The sequence below is a fragment of the Mobula hypostoma genome, chromosome 18, assembly GCF_963921235.1.
Source record: "Mobula hypostoma chromosome 18, sMobHyp1.1, whole genome shotgun sequence".
In the NCBI taxonomy this organism is placed as follows: Eukaryota; Metazoa; Chordata; class Chondrichthyes; order Myliobatiformes; family Myliobatidae; genus Mobula; species Mobula hypostoma.
Window position 1 is genome coordinate 63,806,717 of NC_086114.1, and position 23,023 is coordinate 63,829,739.

The following is a 23,023-nucleotide window of genomic DNA, read 5'->3' on the forward strand; positions in this document are numbered from 1 at the left end:
TCCCCAAACAAACACAGAACACTCAGCAGGGATGACTGGGAATATAACCATACAGCCCAAGCCTTCCTACAGCAGCAAAGGTCCACTGTCTGGAACTTGTGAGAGTGCCCTCGGTTTCACTCACTGGGACTTAAACAGATTAATGACACTAACAGGTCAGTGACTATAGACTAGGCTAACACCACTCAGAAGAAAGCAGAGCAGAGTGGAATGATTTAGCCACCATTTCATTTGAGGTCAGTCCCTTTACAAACCTTAGGCGAGCATGAACTTGGCTCAGTTTCTCCTGAACTGCACTCCTGACAATGAGGTAGTGTCAATCGGGCCGCAAACACTAATTAAATCTCCCATAAGACACAGGAGCAGAATTAAGCCATTCAGCCCATCGAGTCTGCTCCATTATTTGATCATGGCTGGTTTATTTTCCCTTTCAACCCCATTCTCCTGCTTTCTCCACGTAACATTTGACACCTTGACTAATCAAGAACATATAAACCTCAGTTTCAAATATACCCTATGACTTGGCCTCCATTTCTGTCTGTGGCAAAAAAGATTTTACTGATTCACCAACATCTGGCTAAAGAAATTCCTTTCATCTCTGTTCTAAAGGGACATCTGAGCCCCTCTGTTCATAGGACACCCCCCACCCCCACTGTAGGAAACAATCCACAGCAGCAGTGCCCCGGTCCTAGAGCGAAGTACAATTTAAACGTCGGCCCAGATCGGAAATGAGAGCTGATTTCGCTTGCTCTCCACGATCTACGCTCCTTTCTCCAGGACTCAGAGCTTTTTGTTGCTTCATCGTTGAGTCAATTTAAATGTTAGCTCAGGTAGACTGAAGAGACAGTATTGGAACAAGAGCTGATTTTGCTCATTCTCCGCGGTCCCCATGGCACCGAGGCTATAAAAACAGCCCCGGCTGCTGTGCTCTATCCCGCTAATATGATGAACTGATAAGCCAGGCTTTGGGCCCCCTCCGGGGTTCAGACCTGAGGACTCACTGTTGGTACAGAATGCTGTTGTTGGCTTCAATTGTTTGCACGACGTGCTTTTTATCTTCTTTCTCTTGCGCATCGAGTGTTAGTCTTACATTTATTTTTTAATTGGTTCCTTCAGGTTTCTTGTTCTGTGGCTACCCGTGAGCAAGCAAATCTCAAGATTGTATAATTTATACACTCTTTGATAATAAATGTACTCGAATCTTGAACATCCTCTCACATCCACTTGATAACCATTTCAATGTTCAATAGGTTACAATGAGATCTCCCCTCATTCTTCAAAATGGGCGAGTAAAGACCAAGGCCATCAAATGCTCCTCATAGGTTAACCCGTTCATTCCTGGGATCATCAACTTTAAGTTTGTCACATGACTGTGTATATATGTATACAACCAAACAAAACGACGTTCCTGCAGACCACTGTGTACCTATACAACTTATTTCACACACAGCACATAAACCAAAATGTGACACTATAAATAGAGGTTAATAAAAAAATAATTCAAAATGCATGTAATAAAGTGCAGCACAGTAAACAATTTGCTGTCCTCGGTGGTGGCAGGGTATTCATTAGTCTCACAGCCCAGGGAAGAAGCTGTTCCCCAATCAGGCAGTCCTAGCCCTGATGCTCTTGTACCTCCTTCCTGATGGTAGCGGGACAGGTGGTAGGGATCCTCAACAATGCCTTGCACCCTTTGTCTGCAATGCTCCTGGTAAATGTCACAATCAGGGGAAAGGGAGACCCTTGCTGATCGTCTTGGTGGTTTTTACTGCCCTCTGTAGGGTTTTGCGGGCTGGTACCTTGCAGCTTCTGTACAACATGATGCAGCCATTCAGAACAGTCTTGACGGTGCACATCTAGAAAAGTTGTTAGAATGGGGCAGGGAGCCTTGCCCTTCTCAATCTCCTCAGAAAATTTAGATGCTGCTGTGTCTTCTTGACTAGTGAGGAGGTGTGGGTCCAGGTTAACTCGTCCATTATGTGCAGACCAAGGAACTTAGTGCTCTTCACTTGCTCTACGGCAGAGCCATTGATGTGCGATGGAGAGTGGTCAATCTGCGTCCATAATTGTCTCTTTTGTCCAGCTCGCGTTGAGACTCATTGTTGTTGTTCTTCCATCATTTGACAAGACTCGCCAACTCACCATTGTTGCTGATGAGGCCAACCACTGTAGTACTTGACGATGCAGTTTGAAAAGGATCTGGCAGTGTGAACAGCAGCGGACTGAGAACACAACCCTGTGGGTAACAGTGCTCAGCATGATGGAGCTGCCAATTCAGACTGACTGGGGTCTTTCCGACAAGAAGCCCAAGTTCCGGTTGGAGAGAGGGGTGTTGGAATCCCAATGAGGACAGTTTACCTACTAGTCACTGAGGATGTCGATGAACAACATCCTGGCGCACAAGGCATCATTTTCTGGGTGGGACAGGACGGAGTGGAGGGCCGAGGCTATGGCATCGTCAGTGCACTGGTTTGAGTGGTAGGTGAACTGGAAAGGGTCCAGTGGAGCTGGAAAGGGTCCAGTGGAACTGGAAAGAGGGATTTCACACGATCCATCACCAACTGGTCAAAGCAGTTCATGATTGTCGAAGTTAGTGCCACTGGATGGTAATCGTTTAGCCCAGTTACTGTTGCTCTCTTGGGTACCAGAATGACAGTGGCGACCTTGAAGTCTGCAGGGTTATTGAACTGTTTCAGAGAAATATTGAAGATGTCCGTTAAGACCCCTGTTAGCAGGGCCACACGGTCCCTCAGCACCTGACCAGGTATGTTGTCTGGCCCTGCAGTTTTGCGTGGGCTCCCCCTGGCTAGGGTCCTCCTCACCTCAGTTGCGGCCAGACAGGGTGCCTGTTCCTCAAGAGGAGAGAGGGCTTCCCTCGATGTTACGTCATTCAATAGGTCAAATCGTGGACAAAAAGCATTCAGCCTATCAGGAAGGGAGGCCTCGCCGTCGTTGATGCACAGGGTGGACTTGTAATCTCTTATGATTTGTATGCCTTGTCCCTGGTGTCACAAAGGTGTCTGTGGATTTTCTGTGTGTACTCACACAATTCCAGCACATCACTGTTTACAGAAGGGGCTCATACCTGCTCACAATACTCCAAGTGTGGTCTGACCAATGCCCTATAAAGCTTCAGCTTTATATTGGCAACTTGACACATGAGCTTAGAGACCAAACCCCTGGTACTTAACTTGACCACAGGAGCATCATGAGCAAACTCTAACCCTGCTGGCGTGTAGTTTTCATACTTTACAGTTCATTTCACCAGCAGAATTCCCAGCTCCTGAGTCAGTAGATTGTGGGTTCGTGTTTTGCTTCACAGAGTTAAGCAGAAGGTTCCAGGCCAAAGCTTCAGTGCAATGGTGAAGGATGCTACCTTTCAAGTAAGTATTCAGCCAGACTGAGATATATTTTGGATGTAAGAAAAGGCATGACCATAGTCCAGGAATGTTCAATATGACTTCCTCAATCAAGATCACAAACTGAAGTCATTCTGATCATCATCACAGGGTTGTTAAGAAAGTCTGGAGCGAGGCACAGCTCAAACAGCATCCATAAATTTGCCTATGATACAACCACTGTTGGTATGTACACTACCTCATTACTTTTCCTTTCTTTTTGCACTATTTATTTAATTAAAATATATATTTCTTATTGCAATTTAAGGTATTTTGTATTATATATTGCAATGTAGTACTGCTGCAAATTAACAAATTTCATGACATATGCCAGTGATATTAAACCTCATTCTGACTCAATAAAGGTCACAGTTGTGTTTATCTTGCTACACACCTCACAGAACCATTTCAACATGAGTCTGACATTAAAAACACAGTATTTTAAGCTTTTTTTTAAACCAAGCAGCTGGCTGCAACTTCAGGAGCAGACAAACCTTTTGGCTTTACATTCATTTTTTTCAGGTTTCAGTTAATGTTCCCATTAAGTTTTCAGTGACGTTATCAGAACTTCTTGTTGTTAAAATTGGCCACATCACAACAATGGCTGTTTCATTAGTTATAAGTTGTTTTTTGCGGGGGGGGGGGGCGGTCCTGAGGATCTGTAAGGTACCACCAAAATGTTTTCAAAATGCCTGTTCTGGGAAATCAGCACCTGCTGGTAGTAGTTTAACTTCATCCCCAGTCAGTATATATTCCAAATAAGAAGAAATTTTCAAATGGAAGGAGGACACTACCGTGACAAGTGAAGTCAGAGCCAAAGTAAAAGTAAAAGCAAAAGAGAGGGCATACAAGAAAGCCAAAGCTAGCGGGAAGATAGAAGATTGGGAAGCTTTTAAAAACTTGCAGAAGTAAACTAAGGAGGACATTAGGAAGGAAAAGATGGATTATGAAAGGAAGCTGGTAACTAATATCAAACAAGATACTAAAAGCTTTTTTAAGCATATAAAGGGTAAAAGAGAGTTGAGGGTAGGTATAGGACCAATAGAAAATGACACTGGAAATATTGTAATGAGAGATGCAGAGATGGCAGAGGAACTGAATGCATATTTTGCATCAGTCTTCACAGTGGAAGATGTCTGCAGTATACCGGACATTCAAGAGTGTCAGGGAAGCAAAGTACGTGCAGTGAAAATTACAACTGAGAAGGCGCTCAGGAACCTTAATGGTCTGAGGGTGGATAAATCTCCTGGACCTGATGGAATGCACCCTTGGATTCTGAAGGAAGTAGCTGGAGAGATTGCAGAGGCATTAACAATGATATTTCAAGAATCGATAGATTCTGGCATTGTACTGAATGACTGGAAAATTGCAAATAATACTCCACTATTTAAGAAGGGTGGGAGACAGCAGAAAGGAAACTATAGACCTGTTAGCCTGACATCAGTGGTTGGGAAGTTGCTGAAATCAATTGTTGGAGATGAGATTACGGTGTACCTGGAGGCACATGACAAGATAGGCCAAAGCCAGCATGGTTTCCTGAAAGGAAAATCCTGCCTGACTAACCTACTTTAATTTTTTGAGAAAATTCCAATCAGGGTAGACGAAGAAGATGTAGTAGGTGTGGTGTATTTGGATATTCAGAAGGCCTTTGACAAGGTGCCGCACATGAGGTTGCTTAGCAAGGTAAGAGTCCATGGAATTACAGGGGAGTTTCTAGCACGGGTGGAGCATTGGCTGGTCGGCAGAAAACAGAGAGTGGGAATAAAGGGATCCTATTCTGACTGGCTGCCAGTTACCAGTGGAGTTCCACGGGGGTCCGTGCTGCTTTTTACGATGTATGTCAATGATTTGGACTACGGGATTAGTGGATTTGTGGCTAAATTTGCTGATGATACAGGTGGAAGAGCAGGTAGTGTTGAGGAAACAGAGAGCCTGCAGAGAGACTTAGATAATTTAGGGGAATGGGCAAAAAAGTGGCAAATGAAATACAATGTTGGAAAGTGTATAGTCGTGCACTTTGGTGGAAGAAATAAATAGGCAGTCTATTATCTAGATGGGGAGAGAATTCAAAATGCAGAGATGCAAAGGGACTTGGGAGTCCTTGTGCAGGATACCCTAAAGGTTAACCTCCAGATTGAGTCAGTGGTAAAGAAGGCGAATACAATTTTGGCATTCATTTCTAGAGGTATAGAATATAAGAGCAGGGATGTGATGTTGAAGCTCTATAAGGCACTTGGGAGACCACACTAGGAGTATTGTGTGCAGTTTTGGGCTCCTTATTTTAGAAAAGGATATACTGACATTGGAGCGGGTTCAGAGAAGATTTATGAGAATGATTCCAGGAATGAAAGGGTTACTGTATGAGGAACGTCTGGCAGCTCTTGGGCTGTATTCCCTGGAGTTCAGGAGAATAAGGGCGGATCTCATAGAAACATTCTGAGTGTTAAAAGGCCTGAACAGATTAGATATGGCAAAGGTGTTTCCCATGGTAGGGGAGTCTAGGACAAGAGGGCACAACTTCAAGATTGAAGGACATTCATTTAGAACAGAGATGCGGAGAAATTACTTCAGTCAGGGGGTGGTAAATCTGTGGAATTTGTTGCCGCAAGCGGCTGTGGAGGTCAAGTCATTGGGTGTATTTAAGGCAGAGATAGATAGGTTCTTAATTAGCCAGGGCATCAAAGGGTATGGGGAGAAGGCAGGGGAGTGGGGATGACTGGAAGAACTGGATCAGACCATGATTGAATGGCAGGGCAGACTCGATGGGCCAAATGGCCTACTTCTGCTCCTATATCTTATGGTCTTATAGTACATATATTTGTTTCCCTATTGAGCCATAATAGACCACAACACCATAAAACACAGGAGCAGAATTAGGTCATTCAGCCCATTGGGTCTGCTCTGCCATTCCAACATGGCTGATTTATTATCCCTCTAAATTCCATTCTCCTGCCTTCTCACAGTAACCTTTGACACCCTTACTAATCAAGAACCTATCAGTCTCCACTTTAAATATACCCAATGACTTGGCCTCCAGCACCATCTATGGCAATGAATTCCACAGATTCACCACCCACTAAAGAAATTCCACCTCATCTCTGTTCTCTAAAGGGACATTCTTCTATTCTAAGGCTGTGCCCCTTAGTCTTAAACACTCCCACTATTGAAAACATCCTCTCCATGTCCACTTTATCTTGGCCTTTCACTATTTGATAGGTATCAATGAGAACCCCTCTCATCAGACCCTGTTCCAATCCTCTTCACCCAATACAAAAAGGACGGGTTACACTTAAATCCTCGGGGGACCAATATCCTGGCAGGGAGATTAGCGGGGGCTACTGAGGTGACTTTAAACTAGAATGGTTGGGGGGTGGGAATCAAATTAAAGCGGCTAGGTGTGAGGAGGTTAGTTCACAACAGAGGGATGGGAACCAGTGCAGAGAGACAGAGGGGTGTAAAGTGAGCGTAGAAGCAAAAAGTACAAAGGGGAAAAGTAAAAGTGGCAGGCCGACAAATCCAGGGCAAGCATTAAAAAGGGCTAAGAGAGTTGTAAAAGAGTGCCTGAAGGCTTTATGTGTCAATGCAAGGAGCATTCGTAATAAGGTGGATGAATTGAAAGTGCAGATTGTTATTAATGATTATGATATAGTTGGGATCACAGAGACATGGCTCCAGGGTGACCAGGGATGGGAGCTCAACGTTCAGGGATATTCAATATTCAGGAGGGATAGACACGAAGGAAGGGGAGGTGGGGTGGCGTTGCTGGTTAAAAAAGAGATTAACGCAATAGAAAGGAAGGACATAAGCCGGGAAGATGTGGAATCGATATGGGTAGAGCTGCGTAACACTAAGGGGCAGAAGACGCTGGTGGGAGTTGTGTACAGGCCACCTAACAGTAGTAGTGAGGTCGGAGATGGTATTAAACAGGAAATTAGAAATGTGTGCAATAAAGGAACAGCAGTTATAATGGGTGACTTCAATCTACATGTAGACTGGGTGAACCAAATTGGTAAAGGTGCTGAGGAAGAGGATTTCTTGGAATGTATGCGGGATGGTTTTTTGAACCAACATGTCGAGGAACCGACTAGAGAGCAGGCTATTCTGGACTGGGTTTTGAGCAATGAGGAAGGGTTAATTAGCGATCTTGTCGTGAGAGGCCCCTTGGGTAAGAGTGACCATAATATGGTGGAATTCTTCATTAACATGGAGAGTGACGTAGTTAATTCAGAAACAAAGGTTCTGAACTTAAAGAGGGGTAACTTTGAAGGTATGAGACATGAATTAGCTAAGATAGACTGGCAAATGACACTTCAAGGATTGACGGTGGATATGCAATGGCAGGCATTTAAAGGTTGCATGGATGAACTACAACAATTGTTCATCCCAGTTTGGCAAAAGAATAAATCAAGGAAGGTAGTGCACCCGTGGCTGACAAGAGAAATTAGGGATAGTATCAATTCCAAAGAAGTAGCATACAAATTAGCCAGAGAAAGTGGCTCACCTGAGGACTGGGAGAAATTCAGAGTTCAGCAGAGGAGGACAAAGGGCTTAATTAGGAAGGGGAAAAAAGATTATGAGAGAAAACTGGCAGAGAACATAAAAACGGACTGTAAAAGCTTTTATAGATATGTAAAAAGGAAAAGACTGATAAAGACAAATGTAGGTCCCCTGCAAACAGAAACAGGTGAATTGATTATGGGGAGCAAGGACATGGCAGACCAATTGAATAATTACTTTGGTTCTGTCTTCACTAAGGAGGACATAAATAATCTTCCAGAAATAGTAAGGGACAGAGGGTCCAGTGAGATGGAGGAACTGAGCGAAATACATGTTAGTAGGGAAGTGGTGTTAGGTAAATTGAAGGGATTGAAGGCAGATAAATCCCCAGGGCCAGATGGTCTGCATCCCAGAGTGCTTAAGGAAGTGGCCCAAGAAATAGTGGATGCATTAGTGATAATTTTTCAAAACTCGTTAGATTCTGGACTAGTTCCTGAGGATTGGAGGGTGGCTAATGTAACCCCACTTTTTAAAAAAAGGAGGGAGAGAGAAACCGGGGAATTATAGGCCCGTTAGCCTAACGTCGGTGGTGGGGAAACTGCTGGAGTCAGTTATCAAGGATGTGATAACAGCACATTTGGAAAGCGGTGAAATGATCGGACAAAGTCAGCATGGATTTGTGAAAGGAAAATCATGTCTGACGAATCTCATAGAATTTTTTGAGGATGTAACTAGTAGAGTGGATAGGGGAGAACCAGTGGATGTGGTATATTTGGATTTTCAAAAGGCTTTTGACAAGGTCCCACATAGGAGATTAGTGTGCAAACTTAAAGCACACGGTATTGGGGGTAAGGTATTGGTGTGGGTGGAGAATTGGTTAGCAGACAGGAAGCAAAGAGTGGGAATAAACGGGACCTTTTCAGAATGGCAGGCGGTGACTAGTGGGGTACCGCAAGGCTCAGTGCTGGGACCCCAGTTGTTTACAATATATATTAATGACTTGGATGAGGGAATTAAATGCAGCATCTCCAAGTTTGCGGATGACACGAAGCTGGGTGGCAGTGTTAGCAGTGAGGAGGATGCTAAGAGGATGCAGGGTGACTTGGATAGGTTGGGTGAGTGGGCAAACTCATGGCAGATGCAATTTAATGTGGATAAATGTGAAGTTATCCACTTTGGTGGCAAAAATAGGAAAACAGATTATTATCTGAATGGTGGCCGATTAGGAAAAGGGGAGGTGCAACGAGACCTGGGTGTCATTATACACCAGTCATTGAAAGTGGGCATGCAGGTACAGCAGGCGGTGAAAAAGGCTAACGGTATGCTGGCATTTATAGCGAGAGGATTCGAGTACAGGAGCAGGGAGGTACTACTGCAGTTGTACAAGGCCTTGGTGAGACCACACCTGGAGTATTGTGTGCAGTTTTGGTCCCCTAATCTGAGGAAAGACATCTTTGCCATAGAGGGAGTACAAAGAAGGTTCACCAGATTGATTCCTGGGATGGCAGGTCTTTCATATGAAGAAAGACTGGATGAACTGGGCTTGTACTCGTTGGAATTTAGAAGATTGAGGGGGGATCTGATTGAAACGTATAAGATCCTAAAGGGATTGGACAGGCTAGATGCAGGAAGATTGTTCCCGATGTTGGGGAGGTCTAGAACGAGGGGTCACAGTTTGAGGATAGAGGGGAAGCCTTTTAGGACCGAGGTTAGGAAAAACTTCTTCACACAGAGAGTGGTGAATCTGTGGAATTCTCTGCCACAGCAAACTGTTGAGGCCAGTTCATTAGCTATGTTTAAAAGGAAGTTAGATATGGCCCTTGTGGCTACAGGAGTCAGGGGGTATGGAGGGAAGGCTGGGTTCTGAGTTGGATGATCAGCCATGATCATAATAAATGGCGGTGCAGGCTCGAAGGGCCGAATGGCCTACTCCTGCACCTATTTTCTATGTTTCTATGTTTCTAATACAATTGAGGTGCTGCCTGCTCACCTTCTGAGGAGTGAAGATGATCTTGTATTTGCGCCACCTGCTATCCGCTTTATCTGCTTTGACAATCTCTGAAAGGAAAAATACACATTTTTTTACTCTGTCAACATTCACCAATGCTGTAATCAAATTGAGAAGAATATAACCGAAAGCAAAGAAAAAGCTTGCAGTACAACTGGATTTTTCTGGCCTGTTAATTAATTACCCATAAGATGAGACTTCCATTAAAGTTGGCCACACACGCTGGTGAATGCAGTTTCACCTACCTCTTGCTTGGGGATAATTTCATAAGTAATCATTAAAATTTGCTCTTGATATTGGTATTGTTTTATTATTATCACATATAACAAGATACAGTGAAAAGCTTGCCTTGCACACTGTTCATACAGATCAGTGCATTGAGGTCAACAAGGTAAAACTAGAACATAGAATAAACTCTAACAGCTACAGAGAGAAAGTGTAAACAACAAAGTGCAAGAACATAATGGCATAGATTGTGAGGCCAACAGTCCATCTTATTGCATAAGAGATCAGTTCAAGAGTCTGATAACAGTGGGGTAAAAGCTGTCCTTGAGACTGGTGGTACGTGCTTTCAGGACTTGCAATCTCTGCCCAAAGGGAAAGGGGGGTAGAGGCAATGTACGGAGAGGGTGTGGTCTATGATTATGCTGGCTGTTTTACTGAAGCAGCAAGAAGTGCAGACAGAGTCCAGAGAGGGAAGGTGGTTTATTTTATGTGCTGAGCTGTGTCCACAACTCTCTCCACTTATACGCAGAGCAGGTGCCATAACAAGCCATTCATTATGCAGCCAGATAGTATGTTTTATACATTTCATCAATAACAACAGAATTTTCTGGTGGAGCCATTCAGGAAGCTGTATTCCGTACATTACAACAGAATTTCTGGGTATAACCACTGAGGAAGCTGTAATCCCTACATCACAGACAAATTTCTCAGTGTAGCCATTGAGGAAGCTGTAATCCCCACATTACAACAGAATTTCCGGGTGTAGTCACTGAGGAAGTGTATTCCATACATTACACCAGAATTTCCAGGTGTAGCCATTGAGGAAGCTGTAATCCCTACATTACAGACAAATTTCTCAGTGTAGCCATTGAGGAAGCTGTAATCCCTACATTACAACAGAATTTCTGGGTGTAGTCATTGAGGAAGCTGTATTCCCTACATTACAACAGAATTTCCAGGTGTAGCCATCGAGGAAACTGTAATCCCTACATTACAACCAAGCAGAACTAATTCACTGTGAAACAATGTGAGATGTAACCTGTGAAAGTTGCTGCGGAAATGCAACTCCTCTCCTTTTCAATGAAACAGGGATTTCTTTTCAAAAACTGTCCACTGCAAAGCCCCTTAAAAGGTTCTGTGATGGTGAAAGGTCGAAAGTCCTCTTGTTTCTTTCAGGCCAGGCTAGAGAACTGTGTACAATTCTGTATAACAGTATGCCTTCTTATTTTGCCTTTCCTCTGGTTTCTTTACAAATGCTGACAAGTGTTCCAGCAACCTAACAGAATGAATACAATAGATAAAGTGACCATGGCAACTGCTTGGTATGCTGCTCACTAACACACAGCACCTCCCTCTGGCTAGTTGTAGAATCAAAACTCAGCCTCCAAGTGAGCACCCTAACTCAAAAGGCTCCATCAAACCTCTCAGGTGCTTTTCTGCTGCCTGTGGAAAGAAACCTAATCTCTTCAGAACAGCACTGCACAATGGGCTGATAGCCATTTCCAGCTCCAAGAATGATATACTTTTGTAAAAGCACATCCCTTTAGAACAGAGTAAGAAAGAATTTCTTTAGCCAGAGGGTGGTGAATCTGAGGAATTCATTGCCACGGATGCTGTCGTTGGTTATATCTTAAGTGGAGGTTGATATGACATAGGAGCAGAACCAGGTATTTGGCCATTGAGTCTGCTCCACCATTTGATTAAATCTGATTTATTATCCCTCTCAAATTCATTCTTCTGTCTTCTCCCCATAATCTTTGTTGCCCTTAGCAATCAAGAACCTATCAACCTCCCATTTTAAATATACCCAATTTGAGTTGGCCTCCAGTTCTTGGTCAGTTAGATTGAGTAAATATGGAAAGGATGTTTTCTGAGGGGGAGCCTAGGACCAGAGGGCACAGCCTCAGAATAGAGCAGACGTTCCCAACCCTTTTTATGCCATGGATCAATACCATTAAGCAAGAGATCGGTGGACCCCAGGTTAGAAACCCCCGGAATAGAGGGACACTCCTTTATAACAGAGATGAGGAGGAATATCTTCAGCCAAATGGTGGTGAATCTGTGGAATTCATTGCCAAAGACGGCGTGGAGGCCAAGTCATTGGGTATACGTAAAATGGAGGTTGATGGGTTCTTGGTTAGTAGGGACATCAGAGGTTATGGGAAGAAGACAGGAGAATGCTGAAGCAAACACAATGAGCTGAATGGCATGATTCTGCTCCTGGGATTTACAGTCAGACAAGATTGGTATACAAGGGCCAAACCCAGACTGAAACATGAGAAGTTCCAAACCTATTTCACGTTTACTTTGATTAGCACTTCTGGGTGGGGACCCAATCTTACCTACTATATGCTTTACACTGGAAATCCGAGGACGGACAAGAAAACATAATCTGCAAAAGAAAAGGTGGATACAACATATTAACTAAACAGTCAGGATTTGAGAGTCACAGAGTTATGTTGTATGTTAAAAGAAACAGGCCCTTTGGTCCAGTGCATCCATGCTGACCAAGATGTCAACCTGAGCTACTCCCATTTGCTTGCATTTGGCCTAAGTCTCACAAGGTTAAAGTTTCATTTATTATCAAAGTATACAACCCTGAAATTCTTCAGTACTCCCAGTAGCCATGAAACCAAGAAAGAAAAGAAAAGCAGCATGATCATTAACCCCCAAGTCCCTTCTCCCGCAAAAAAAAAACTAACAAAAATGAAGCAGGCACATTGACCTGCAAATACCGCTCCCTACACAAAAAAACAAGAAGATCGGGCGAAAAACACAGAATATAAAAACTATAAGACTGAAAAATAGAGCCTATAGTCCAAAGTCCACATCCAAACGCAGAAAAAACCTGGGCACACTCTCCAGGCGCAGCCGCAGGCTCCCCCTCTCCAGTACAGAGCACCAATCAAAAGGCAGGCAGTCGGCATTCACCCTCTGCTTTCACTTTGATGCTTCAGTCTCCCTTTAATTGTCGAACGATAGGAGCTTTAATCAGCTAAATGGAGCCAAACATCAGCTTGCGCCCCATCCTGCAGCCTACCCACTACAAAATTTCTTTCCCTGTAATCTATCAAAATGTCTAATTGTAACTGTACCCACCTCCACCACTTCCTCTGGCAACTTGTTCCATACACCCATCACCTGTGTGAGAAAAAGTTCTTCAATTGACCTTTTAATCTTTCCCCCTCTGAGCTTAAACTTTTGCCCACTAGTTTTAGACTCACTATCCTGGGAAAAAGACTGATCATTCACCTTATCTACTCCCCTCATGATTTTATAAACTTGTGTACAGTCACCCCTCAGCCTCTTTAACTCCAGGGAAAGAAGTCCCAGCCTATCCAGCCACTCCTTATAACTCAGGCCCTCCACTCCCAAAAACATCGTCATGGAATTTTCTTGGCACTCTTTCCAGCTAAATTACATCCTCCCTACAGCTGGGCAACCAGAACTGCACAAAATACTCTAAGCGTGGTTTCACCAAGAACCTGTACAGTTGCAACAGGACACGCTATCTCCTGTATCTATGGCCGTAATCAAGTGACTTGTCCAGCACTCTATCTATCTGAATGGCCACTTTCAGGGAACTATGCACTTGGTCTCTCAATTCTACCTCTGCAGGGTCCTACCACTTACAGTGCAATTCCTATCCTGTTTTAATTTCCCAAAATACAACACCTCACAGTTATTTATTTAGAGATACAGCACACAACAGGCTCTTTCAGGTCTTTGAGCTGCACCAACAACCACCCGCCGATTTAACCTCAGCTTAACCACGGGAGGATTTACAATGACCAATTAATCCAGTAACCAGTATCCCTTTGGACTGTGGGAGGAAACCAGAACACCCGGAGGAAAGCCACACGTTCACAGGTAGTTACAGAGTGTTGAACTCTGAACCCCAACTCCCTGAGCTGTAATAGTGTCATTGCTAATCACTACGTCACCGTAACGCCCTTTATCTGCATTAAATTGCATCTGCCATTCTTTGGAACTGAGTCCCTGAAGAAACATTTGTTGTGAAGCTTCATTGTTGATTAATTTCACATCATTAGGGAGAAGGGAAAGGCACTGTCTCATCACTGACAGCCACCACTTCCCCATCCCCTCCCCAACTACATACCTGCAACCACTACCCCATCCACTTCCCACTGACCCAATACTCACTGGTCGCTGACTGCCTGAGTCAGCTTATTTTCTAGTTTGTACAGCTTCTCCACATCGTGTTGCTGCAAAACAGAAAAACAGTGAAGTTCCAAGTAAATTTATTATCAAAATGCATATATGTCACTGTATATAACCCTGAGATTCACTGTCTTGTGGGCATTCACAGTAAACACAAGAAACACAATAGAATCAGTGAAAGACCGCATCCAACAGGACACACAAAGAATGGGCAAAAAGCAAAAAAATGTGCAAATACAAAAAGAAAATAATAACAAAAAATAAGCAATAAATATTGAGAATATGAGATGAAGAGTCCTTGAAAGTGAGTCCATAGGTTTTGGGAACAGTTCAGTGATGGGGTGAGTGAAGTTATCCCCACTGGCTCAAGAGTACTACCTGTTCCTGAAGCTGCTGGTGTGGGTCCTGAGGCTCTAGTACCTGCTTCCTGAGGCAGCAGTGAGAAAACAGCATGGCCTGGGTGGTGGGGGTCCTTGATGAGCATTCTGCCATCAAGGCATCAGCCATTCTGTCTTTAGCTACCTAAATGTTTTGAAAAGAGCTCAAGAAACAACACCTCATCTTCTAACTGGGTCATTACAGTCAATGCTGAATCCCACCACTCCAGATATTGCTGAGCCCTGACATAAATTGGGGGACCACTTTGTGGAGCACCTCGCTCCATCCGCAAAAAGTGGAATTTCCCGGTGGCCAACCATTTCAATTCCAATGCCCATTCCAGTTCTGACATGGCCTCTTCTTCTGCCATGATGAGGGCACTCTCAGAATGGAGCAGCAACAACTGATATTCCGTCTAGATAGCCTCCAACCTGATGGCACAAATATCAATTTGTACTTCCAGTAATTTTTTCCCTCTTCTGTTATTTCCCACTCTGGCCTTAACTCCCCTTTGTGCCCCTCTCATGGTCCACTCTCCTCGCTAACAGATTCTTTCTTCTCCAGCCCTTCACCTTTTCCATCCATCACCTCCCAGCTCCTTCATCCCCCCTCCCCCACCCACCTGGCTTCACTCATCACCTTCCAGCTTGTTCCCCTTCCCCTTCTCCCATTTTTTTATCTGATATGTTCCCCCTTCCTTTTCAGTCTTGAAGAAGGGTCTCAGCCCATTGTTTACTCATTTCCACGGATGCTGCCTGACCTAAGATTATTTATTTATTTAGCGATACAGTGGAGTTGGCCCTTGCAGCCCTTCGAGTCACGCCACTCCTGCAACCCCACAACCCCGGTTAACTCTAACCGGACAATCACAACGACCCAGTTAACCTACGCAGTATGTCTTTGGGCTGGGGGAGGAAATCGGAGCACCTGGGGAAAACCCAAGCATTCCATAGCAAGGATGCAGGGACCCTCCTTACAGAACAGCACATGAACTGAACTCCAAAACACCCTGAGCTATAATACTGTTACCATAGCTATCACTGCGGCGCCCAGATTACCTTCTGACTTCCTCCAGCATTCTGTGTATGTTGCTCTGGATTTCCAGCGTCTGCAGAACCTCGTGTTTATGAATTGCAGATATTATTACTCCAGTCTTGTATCATAATTCACCAGCGTGCAGGCTTGTTCCTCCCATTCATTTTGAATTGTACTTATCTTCTTATTCACACCTCCTCCCACACACCCCTACAACACACACAATGCTGGAGGAGCTCAGTAAGTCAGGCAGCATCTATGGAGAGGGAATAAGCGTTAACATTTCAGGTTGAGACCCTTCGTCAGCACTAGAAAGCAAGGGGGCAGAGGTCAGAAAAAGGTGGTGGGGTTGTACAAGCTGGCAAGTAATGGGTGAAACCAGGTGAAGGTGAAAATGGGTGGGTGGAAATGAATTAAGGAGCTGGGAGGTGATAGGTGGAAAAGGGAAAGGGCTGAAGGAGGAGGAGTTTGATAGGAGAGTGGACGGTGGGAGGAAAGGAAGGAGTGGCACTAGAGGGAGGGGATGGGCAGGTAAGGAGAAGAAAAGGAATGAGAAAAGGAGCAGGAATGGAAAATGGAAAAAGAAATGGGAGAGGAGGGAGAAATGAATGGAAGTTAGAGAAATCAATGCTCTTTTATTCACCATATATTGCTCCCTCTTTCATCGGCACTAAATCACTTGTATCATTCACACACACTCCTCTAACTACACCTTCCTTTTTATTCCTCCTTTCTCTCCTCCCCCACTAAAAACATTTTTAATTCCTTTTAGAATAAGGTAGATAATTTTCCTAGCACAGCTAGAGACTGGCACAGAAGATATTGTGGGTGTCGTTGATTTGTGGCTTAAAGAAGATCATAATTGGGAAGGACACACATTGTATCAAAAAAGACAGGCAAATAAGTAGAGGGTGGATTAGCTCTGCTGGTAAGAAATGAAACCAAATCCTTGGAAAGTGAATAAGAATCGGAAGACGTAGAATCCTTGTAGGAAGAGTTAACAAACTGCAAGGGTGAAAAGCTGGAAGTTATATATATAGGCCTCTGAACAGTAGCCAGCATGTGATGCACAAGTTAAAACAAGAGATTGAAAAGGCATATATAAAGGGCAATATTATGATAATCATGGGGGATTTCAATACGCAGATAGATTGGGAAAATCCAACTTGAGCTGGATCCCAAGAGAAGGCATTTGAAGAATGTCTACACGATGGCTTTTTAGAGCAGCTTGTGGTTGAGCCCACTAAGGGAATGGCAATTCTGGATTGAGTATTAGATAATGATCCAGATTTGATTAGGAAGCTTAAGGTAAAGGAACCCTTAGATTGAATTCACCCTACAACTTGAGAGGGAGAAGGTGAAGTCAGATGAATCAGTATTACAGTGGAGTAAAGGGAATTACAGAGGCATGAGAGAGGAGCTGGCCAAAGTTGATTGGAAGGGGAAACTGGCAGGGATGATGACAGAACAACAATGGCTGGTGTTCCTGGGATGAATTCAGAAGGTGCAGGAGAGAGACATCTTAAAGATGTAAAAGTATCCTAAAGGGACGATGGCGCAACCATGCCTGACTACGGAAGTCAAAGGCAGCATAAAAGCAAAAGAGGGGGCACATCATATAGCAAAAATTAGTGGTAAGGTAAAGGATTGGGGAGCTTTTAAAAATCAACGGAAGGCAACTAAAAAGCCTTAAAGAGAGAAAAGATGAAATAAGAAGATAAGCTAGCCAATTATATAAAAGATGATACAAAAAGTGGTTTTCTGATTTACAAGGAATAAAAGAGAGGTGAGAGTGGATATCAGACTGCTGGAAAATGATAATGGAGAGGTATTAATAGAGAACAAAAAATGGCAGGCGAAGTTAATAAGTACTTTGCATGAGCCTTCACTGTGGAAGACAACAGCAGAACGCCAGAAATGCAACAGGGTCAGGGGACAGAAATGAGTATCATTGTTATTACTAAAGAGAAAGTGCTTGGGAAGCTGGATAGTCTGAAGCAAATGGACTGAATAATCTGAACCAGATGTACTGCAGCCCAGGGTTCTGAAAGAGGTGGCTGAAGAGATTGTGGAGGCATTAGTAATGATCTTTGAAGAATCACTACACTCTGGACTCGTTCCTGAGGACTGATAAATTGCAAATGCCACTCCACTCTTTAAGAAGTGGGAGGAGCATGAAAAAGAAAATTATAGGCCAGTTAATCTGGCTTCTGTGATTGGAAAGATGTTGGAGTCTATTATTAAGGATGAGGATTTGAGACACATGATAAAATAGGCCAAAGTCAGCATGGTTTTCTAAAGGGGACATCTTGCCTGACAAATCTGTTGGAATTCTTTGAGGAAATAACAAGCAGGATAGAGGAGACTCATTGGATATTGTTTGATTTTCAGAAGGCCTATAACAAGATAAGAGCTCATGGTATTACAGGAAAGATACTATCATAGTTGGAGGATTGGCTAATTGGCAGGAGGCAAAGAGTGGGAATAAACGGGCCTTTTCTGGTTGGCTGCCAGTGACTAGTGATGTGCCGAATGACTCGGTGTTGGGACTACTTCTTTTCACGTTGTATGTCATGATTTGGATGAAGGAATTGATGGCTTTTGTGGCCAGGTTTGCATGGTCATGCACTTTGGTAGAAGGAATAAAGGCACGGACTATTTTATAAATGGAAAGAAAATTTAAAAATCAGAGGTGCAGAGGGACTTGGCAGCTATCATGTAGGATTCCCTAATTGTTAATTTGCAGGTTGAGTTGGTGGTAAGGAAAGAAAATGCAATGTTGGCATTCCTTTCTAAAGGACCAGAATACAAAAGCAAGGATATAATGCTGAAGCTTTATAAGGTATTACTCAGACCACACTTGTAGTACTGTGAACAGTTTTGGGCCCTTTATCTAAGCAAGGATGTGTGCTAGCATTGGCAGAGTCCAGAAGAGGTTCTCGAGAATGATCTCAGGAATAACATATAGGATCAGATATCCAAGGAAAGTAAGGGTTATTGTATGAGGAGCATTTGATGGCTCTGTGCCTGTACTCACAGGAAATTTAGAAAAATCAGGGGGGGATCTCATTGAAACCTATGAAAGGTCTGGACAGAGTGCATGTGGAGAGGATGTCTCCTATAGTGGGGGAGTCTAAGACCAGACAGCACAGCTTCAGAATGGAGGGATGCCCATTTAGAACAGAAATGAGGAAAATTTCTTTAGGCAGAGGGTGGTGCATCTGCAAAATTCTTTGCCACAGACAGCTGAGCAGGGTAAGTCACTGAGCATCTTTAAAGCAGAGCCTAATAGGTTCTTGATTAATCAGGACATCAAAGGCTACTGGGAGAAGGCAGGAGAATAGAGTTGAGAGGGATAATAAATCACTAATGATGGAATGGCGGAGCAGGCTCGAGTGGTCGAATGGTCTAATTCTGCTCCTAGATCTTACCCAGATCAAATGAAAAATCATCATCCTGAAACATTAATTCTTTCTGCCCCTAAAATGTTGAGTAATTCTAACACTTCCTGATTTTATTTGACATTTTCAGCACCTGTAATATTTTACTTTTAGAAAACCCTGGAAATCCAAACGCAAGGAATGATTCAACAATGATCGCAGACATTTTCTGATGTCTGAAATATTAAATCAATCTGTGCATTCAGCTGGCACCCTGCCAGGTCAGCACCACTCAAAATGTCTCTTACCATGATTAGCCATGGTAGAGTAGCGGTTAGTGTAAAGCTATTACAACTCGGGGTCACAGTTCGGAGTTCAATTCCAATGTGTCCTGTAGGGAGGTTTTATGTTCTCCCTGTGAAGCCTATCGTTTTCCTCCGGGTACTAAGGTTTCCTCCCACAGTCCAAAATCATACCAGTTAGTAGGTTAACCGTTGTTCTTTTCTGAACCTTGAGGCACATCGAGCAACAACTTTGCCGTTTCTTTAGCAATTTTGTCTGTTTTTACGAGGCCAAGTTGCCAGCTTGACACTCAACCCAGCAGGGACGGAAAGCGTTCAAGGAGCCGGCTGGATTCGAACCCAGGACCATTTGCCTCAAAGTCCAGTGCAGATGCTACTACACCACCGGCCGATTCGTAGGTTAACTGGTCATTCTAAATTCTCCAGTGACTAGGCTTGGGTTAAATAAGTGGGTTGCTAAACAGTGCTGATCATTGGGCCAAAAGTGCTCATTCCGCGCTGCATCTCTAACTAACAAATCATAACTGTTGACGGGAAGGCAAATGTTAAACAGTAATATCTACGTGCTTCTGAGCGTTCAATTGCCAGATGATCTATTTGTTCCATGCTGTCGTCACACTGGATGCTTTCACAATATTTAATACACAACTTACTGGGTGACCAGCTCAGACAACAGAGCAACAGAGGAAAGGATTATTGTCCCAGTGGTGTACTAGAGAGGCAGTCAGACATCCCACCTCTCCTGGAAGTTCCGGGAGTCTCCCACATATTGATAGTGGCTCCCTGATGCCCCCAAATTAAATACAATATCCCGGAAATTGAATTTTTTGAGAGCGAGAGAGCACGCACCATGGCAGAGTGTTTCAAAAAAAGAAAAATATATAACGTATGTCACCCCAGACTACACTAAAGTGTACCCCTGCCTGATAGGGGTCAGAAATAATGACAGTGTTGCTCGCTGCACTGTTTGCAACAGTGACTTTTCTGTTGCCCATGGTGGGTTAAGACTGGAAAAGACATGTTGAGGTGAGTTTAACAGGTGTCATTCGTTCCTTAGCATAGCTAACGTTATTTAAACTAGGTGGCTAGCTGCTAAGGAGCTACTCTATTGCAGACATCCCACCTCTCCTGGAAGTTCCGGGAGTCTCCTGCAAATTGATGGTGCTACCTCCCTGAAATGAGTTTTTGCAGGGTGGGATGTCTGGGCAGCCAAATGCATAGCAATGGTGGAGAGGAATGGAGAAGATGTGAAGCTGAAATAGATGGATCCCAGGGGAAGATGATGGTGCGATTGGTTGTAATGGGTCATGGAAGGAATGGGGTCGTAGTCACAAACGATGTTCTTGGACAGAGATGACAAATGGGTCTCAGACTTGGTTTCATCCTACCTTCAGAATGGAGACATTTGCAATCCGGTCCAGTGGGCTCATCAGATCAGATTCAATGAACAAATCCTTCTTTCCCGGTAACTGACAGTAAGCAGATTCGTGAGAAAAGAAACTCAGTGAGTGATTCCGATATTCAGACAAAGAAACCAAAGTTCTATCTCTGTGAATGATTTCATGAGCCTGCCCAAATCAGTACCCGTTACTCTCCCTCCCTTCATTACACCAGCCCGCCTTTCTCTCCCAGTCAACCCATCTCCCTTCCATTACCATGCCCTTCACCCATCTCGCTGCCGTCAATCTACATCCAACGTTAATCTCCGTTTCCCTCCATTACACCAGCGCGTCATCCCCGTCTTCCCCAGTCTCTCTCCTATCACCCCATCTCGCACCGTTACACCAGCACGACTTTATCCGCCCACCTCCATTATCCGTCTCTCCTGTTAACCGCAGACCGATCGGTACCTGTCACTTCCCCACCTTTACCCGTCCATACTCCCCCCGATACACTTAATCAGGGCTCATCCGGTGTCGGACGAGGCCCCCGGGACGGTTGCGCTCTCCCCCCACCCACCTGCTCCAACAAGTAGATCAACTGGTCCCGGGCGAGACGTTTCAAAATGTCGAAGTCCGGCAGGTCAGGGGCATCCCGGCGGGCCGCCATCTTTCCGCAAAACCGTTTCCGGGTAACGGCAGTCGCTTCCGGCCGCCTGTCTCCTAGCAACAGGTTTCACCCGGCGCCAACCGGCGAGTCGGCGACACGGGACGGTCACGGCCGGGTGCGGTTTGTCTCGGACCTCCGGAGTGTTTGGATGTGATTTATAATCATACAAATCGACCGGGAAGTGTACTTTCTTGTGGTTAAACTGTGAAGCCTTCGGCGGTTTTTACAAATCATTTGTTATCAACACCCTTGGCCAAGTCGTCAAAGAAATGGAAAGCTTCTTACGATAACAATCGTTAAGTACAATAGCAAATGGGAAGAAACATTTGTATGGGTCCAAAAGGCTGCTGATGGATCGGAGGCAGCTTATTGTAAATTGTGCCACTGCACCATTGTACCAAGAATTAGCAACCTTTCAAATCATGAAAAATCGGAGAAACACAGGCGGAGAGCGCCATCAAAAGGCCAGACGCAACTTAATGTAACACAGACTGCGAGGCAAGATAATGAGTAGAGCTGCAAATTGCTGTAAGCATGACCTGCTATTGTGCGATACATACAGTTGACCAGCTGAGTGACATCATGATAGCACATGGGCATGGGAGTATACTAGAGCACTTAAAGTTACATAAAACTAAATGTGCATGCTTAATCAAAAACATCATTTCTCCTGCACTGAAAACTGATCTCATTGATGACTTTCAGAACAAGAAATATGTCATCATTGTTGATGAATCTACTGACATTTCAACACAAAAACACTTGTGTATTTTAGTTCGATTTTTAAGCGATAGGACAAAGGAAATTGTAACTGGATTTCTAGGTTTAGATAACATATTCAATTTGATTGATGAGATCAAACGATGTGGCCAGAGTCTTGCAAATTGCATTGGTTTTGCATCGGCTGGTGCATCGAACATGGTTGGGTGCAACAGCTCTGTGTGGCCTAGACTAAAAGATGTGTCTCCTTTCTGTGTGCAACTCAAATGGCTCTGTCATTCTTTGGCACTGTGCATTCAATATGCAGTATTCAAGCTACCATCAAATACAGGGTATTGGATTTTTGCTGTCAGAATACCCAATTGGTTTTGCCATAGTGAATTAAGACAGGAAGCATACAGGCACGAGGAAATCTGCAGATGCTGGAATTTCAAGCTACACACACAAAAATTGCTGGTGAACGCAGCAGACCAGGCAGCATCTATAGGAAGAGGTACAGGACTGACAAAGGGTCTCGGCCCGAAACGTCGACTGTACCTCTTCCTATAGATGCTGCCTGGCCTGCTGCATTCACCAGCAATTTTTGTGTGTGTTGCAAGCATACAAAGAATTGTTTGGAGTGATGGACACAGCTACAGAATTTGAGCTAACCCAAACTGCCCCCCTCCCCTTTGAAAACCCTGCATCTACTCGGTGGCTTGTGTGTGGAAAGGTTATGATTAATATTTTGATGAACTGGTGTTACGAACCCACAGGTTTCGTTTACTGTGGATTGTCTCTTTAAGAGCGCCTAAATGAGGCGGGACTATGATGTTGTTCACTGACTGACTTGCAGCTTGTTAACTTTAA

At 44.1% G+C, this 23,023-nt stretch overlaps 1 protein-coding gene across 3 annotated transcripts in view; it reads right to left on the reverse strand.

Moving 5' to 3' along the window:
- The window catches only part of vps33b (VPS33B late endosome and lysosome associated), a 51,617-nt gene extending 30,122 nt beyond the window's left edge, over positions 1-21,495 (reverse strand). For all 3 annotated transcript variants that reach the window (XM_063071025.1, XM_063071024.1, XM_063071023.1), the window contains exons 1-5: positions 21,365-21,495; positions 20,794-20,874; positions 14,293-14,354; positions 12,471-12,520; positions 9,886-9,953 (exon numbers count right to left, since the gene is read on the reverse strand). In XM_063071025.1, the coding sequence (XP_062927095.1) occupies positions 9,886-9,953; positions 12,471-12,520; positions 14,293-14,354; positions 20,794-20,874; positions 21,365-21,454 (351 nt within the window). In that variant the 5' untranslated portion in view covers positions 21,455-21,495. The remainder of the gene's footprint in view (positions 1-9,885; positions 9,954-12,470; positions 12,521-14,292; positions 14,355-20,793; positions 20,875-21,364) is intronic.
- Between the last annotated feature and the right edge of the window lie 1,528 nt (positions 21,496-23,023).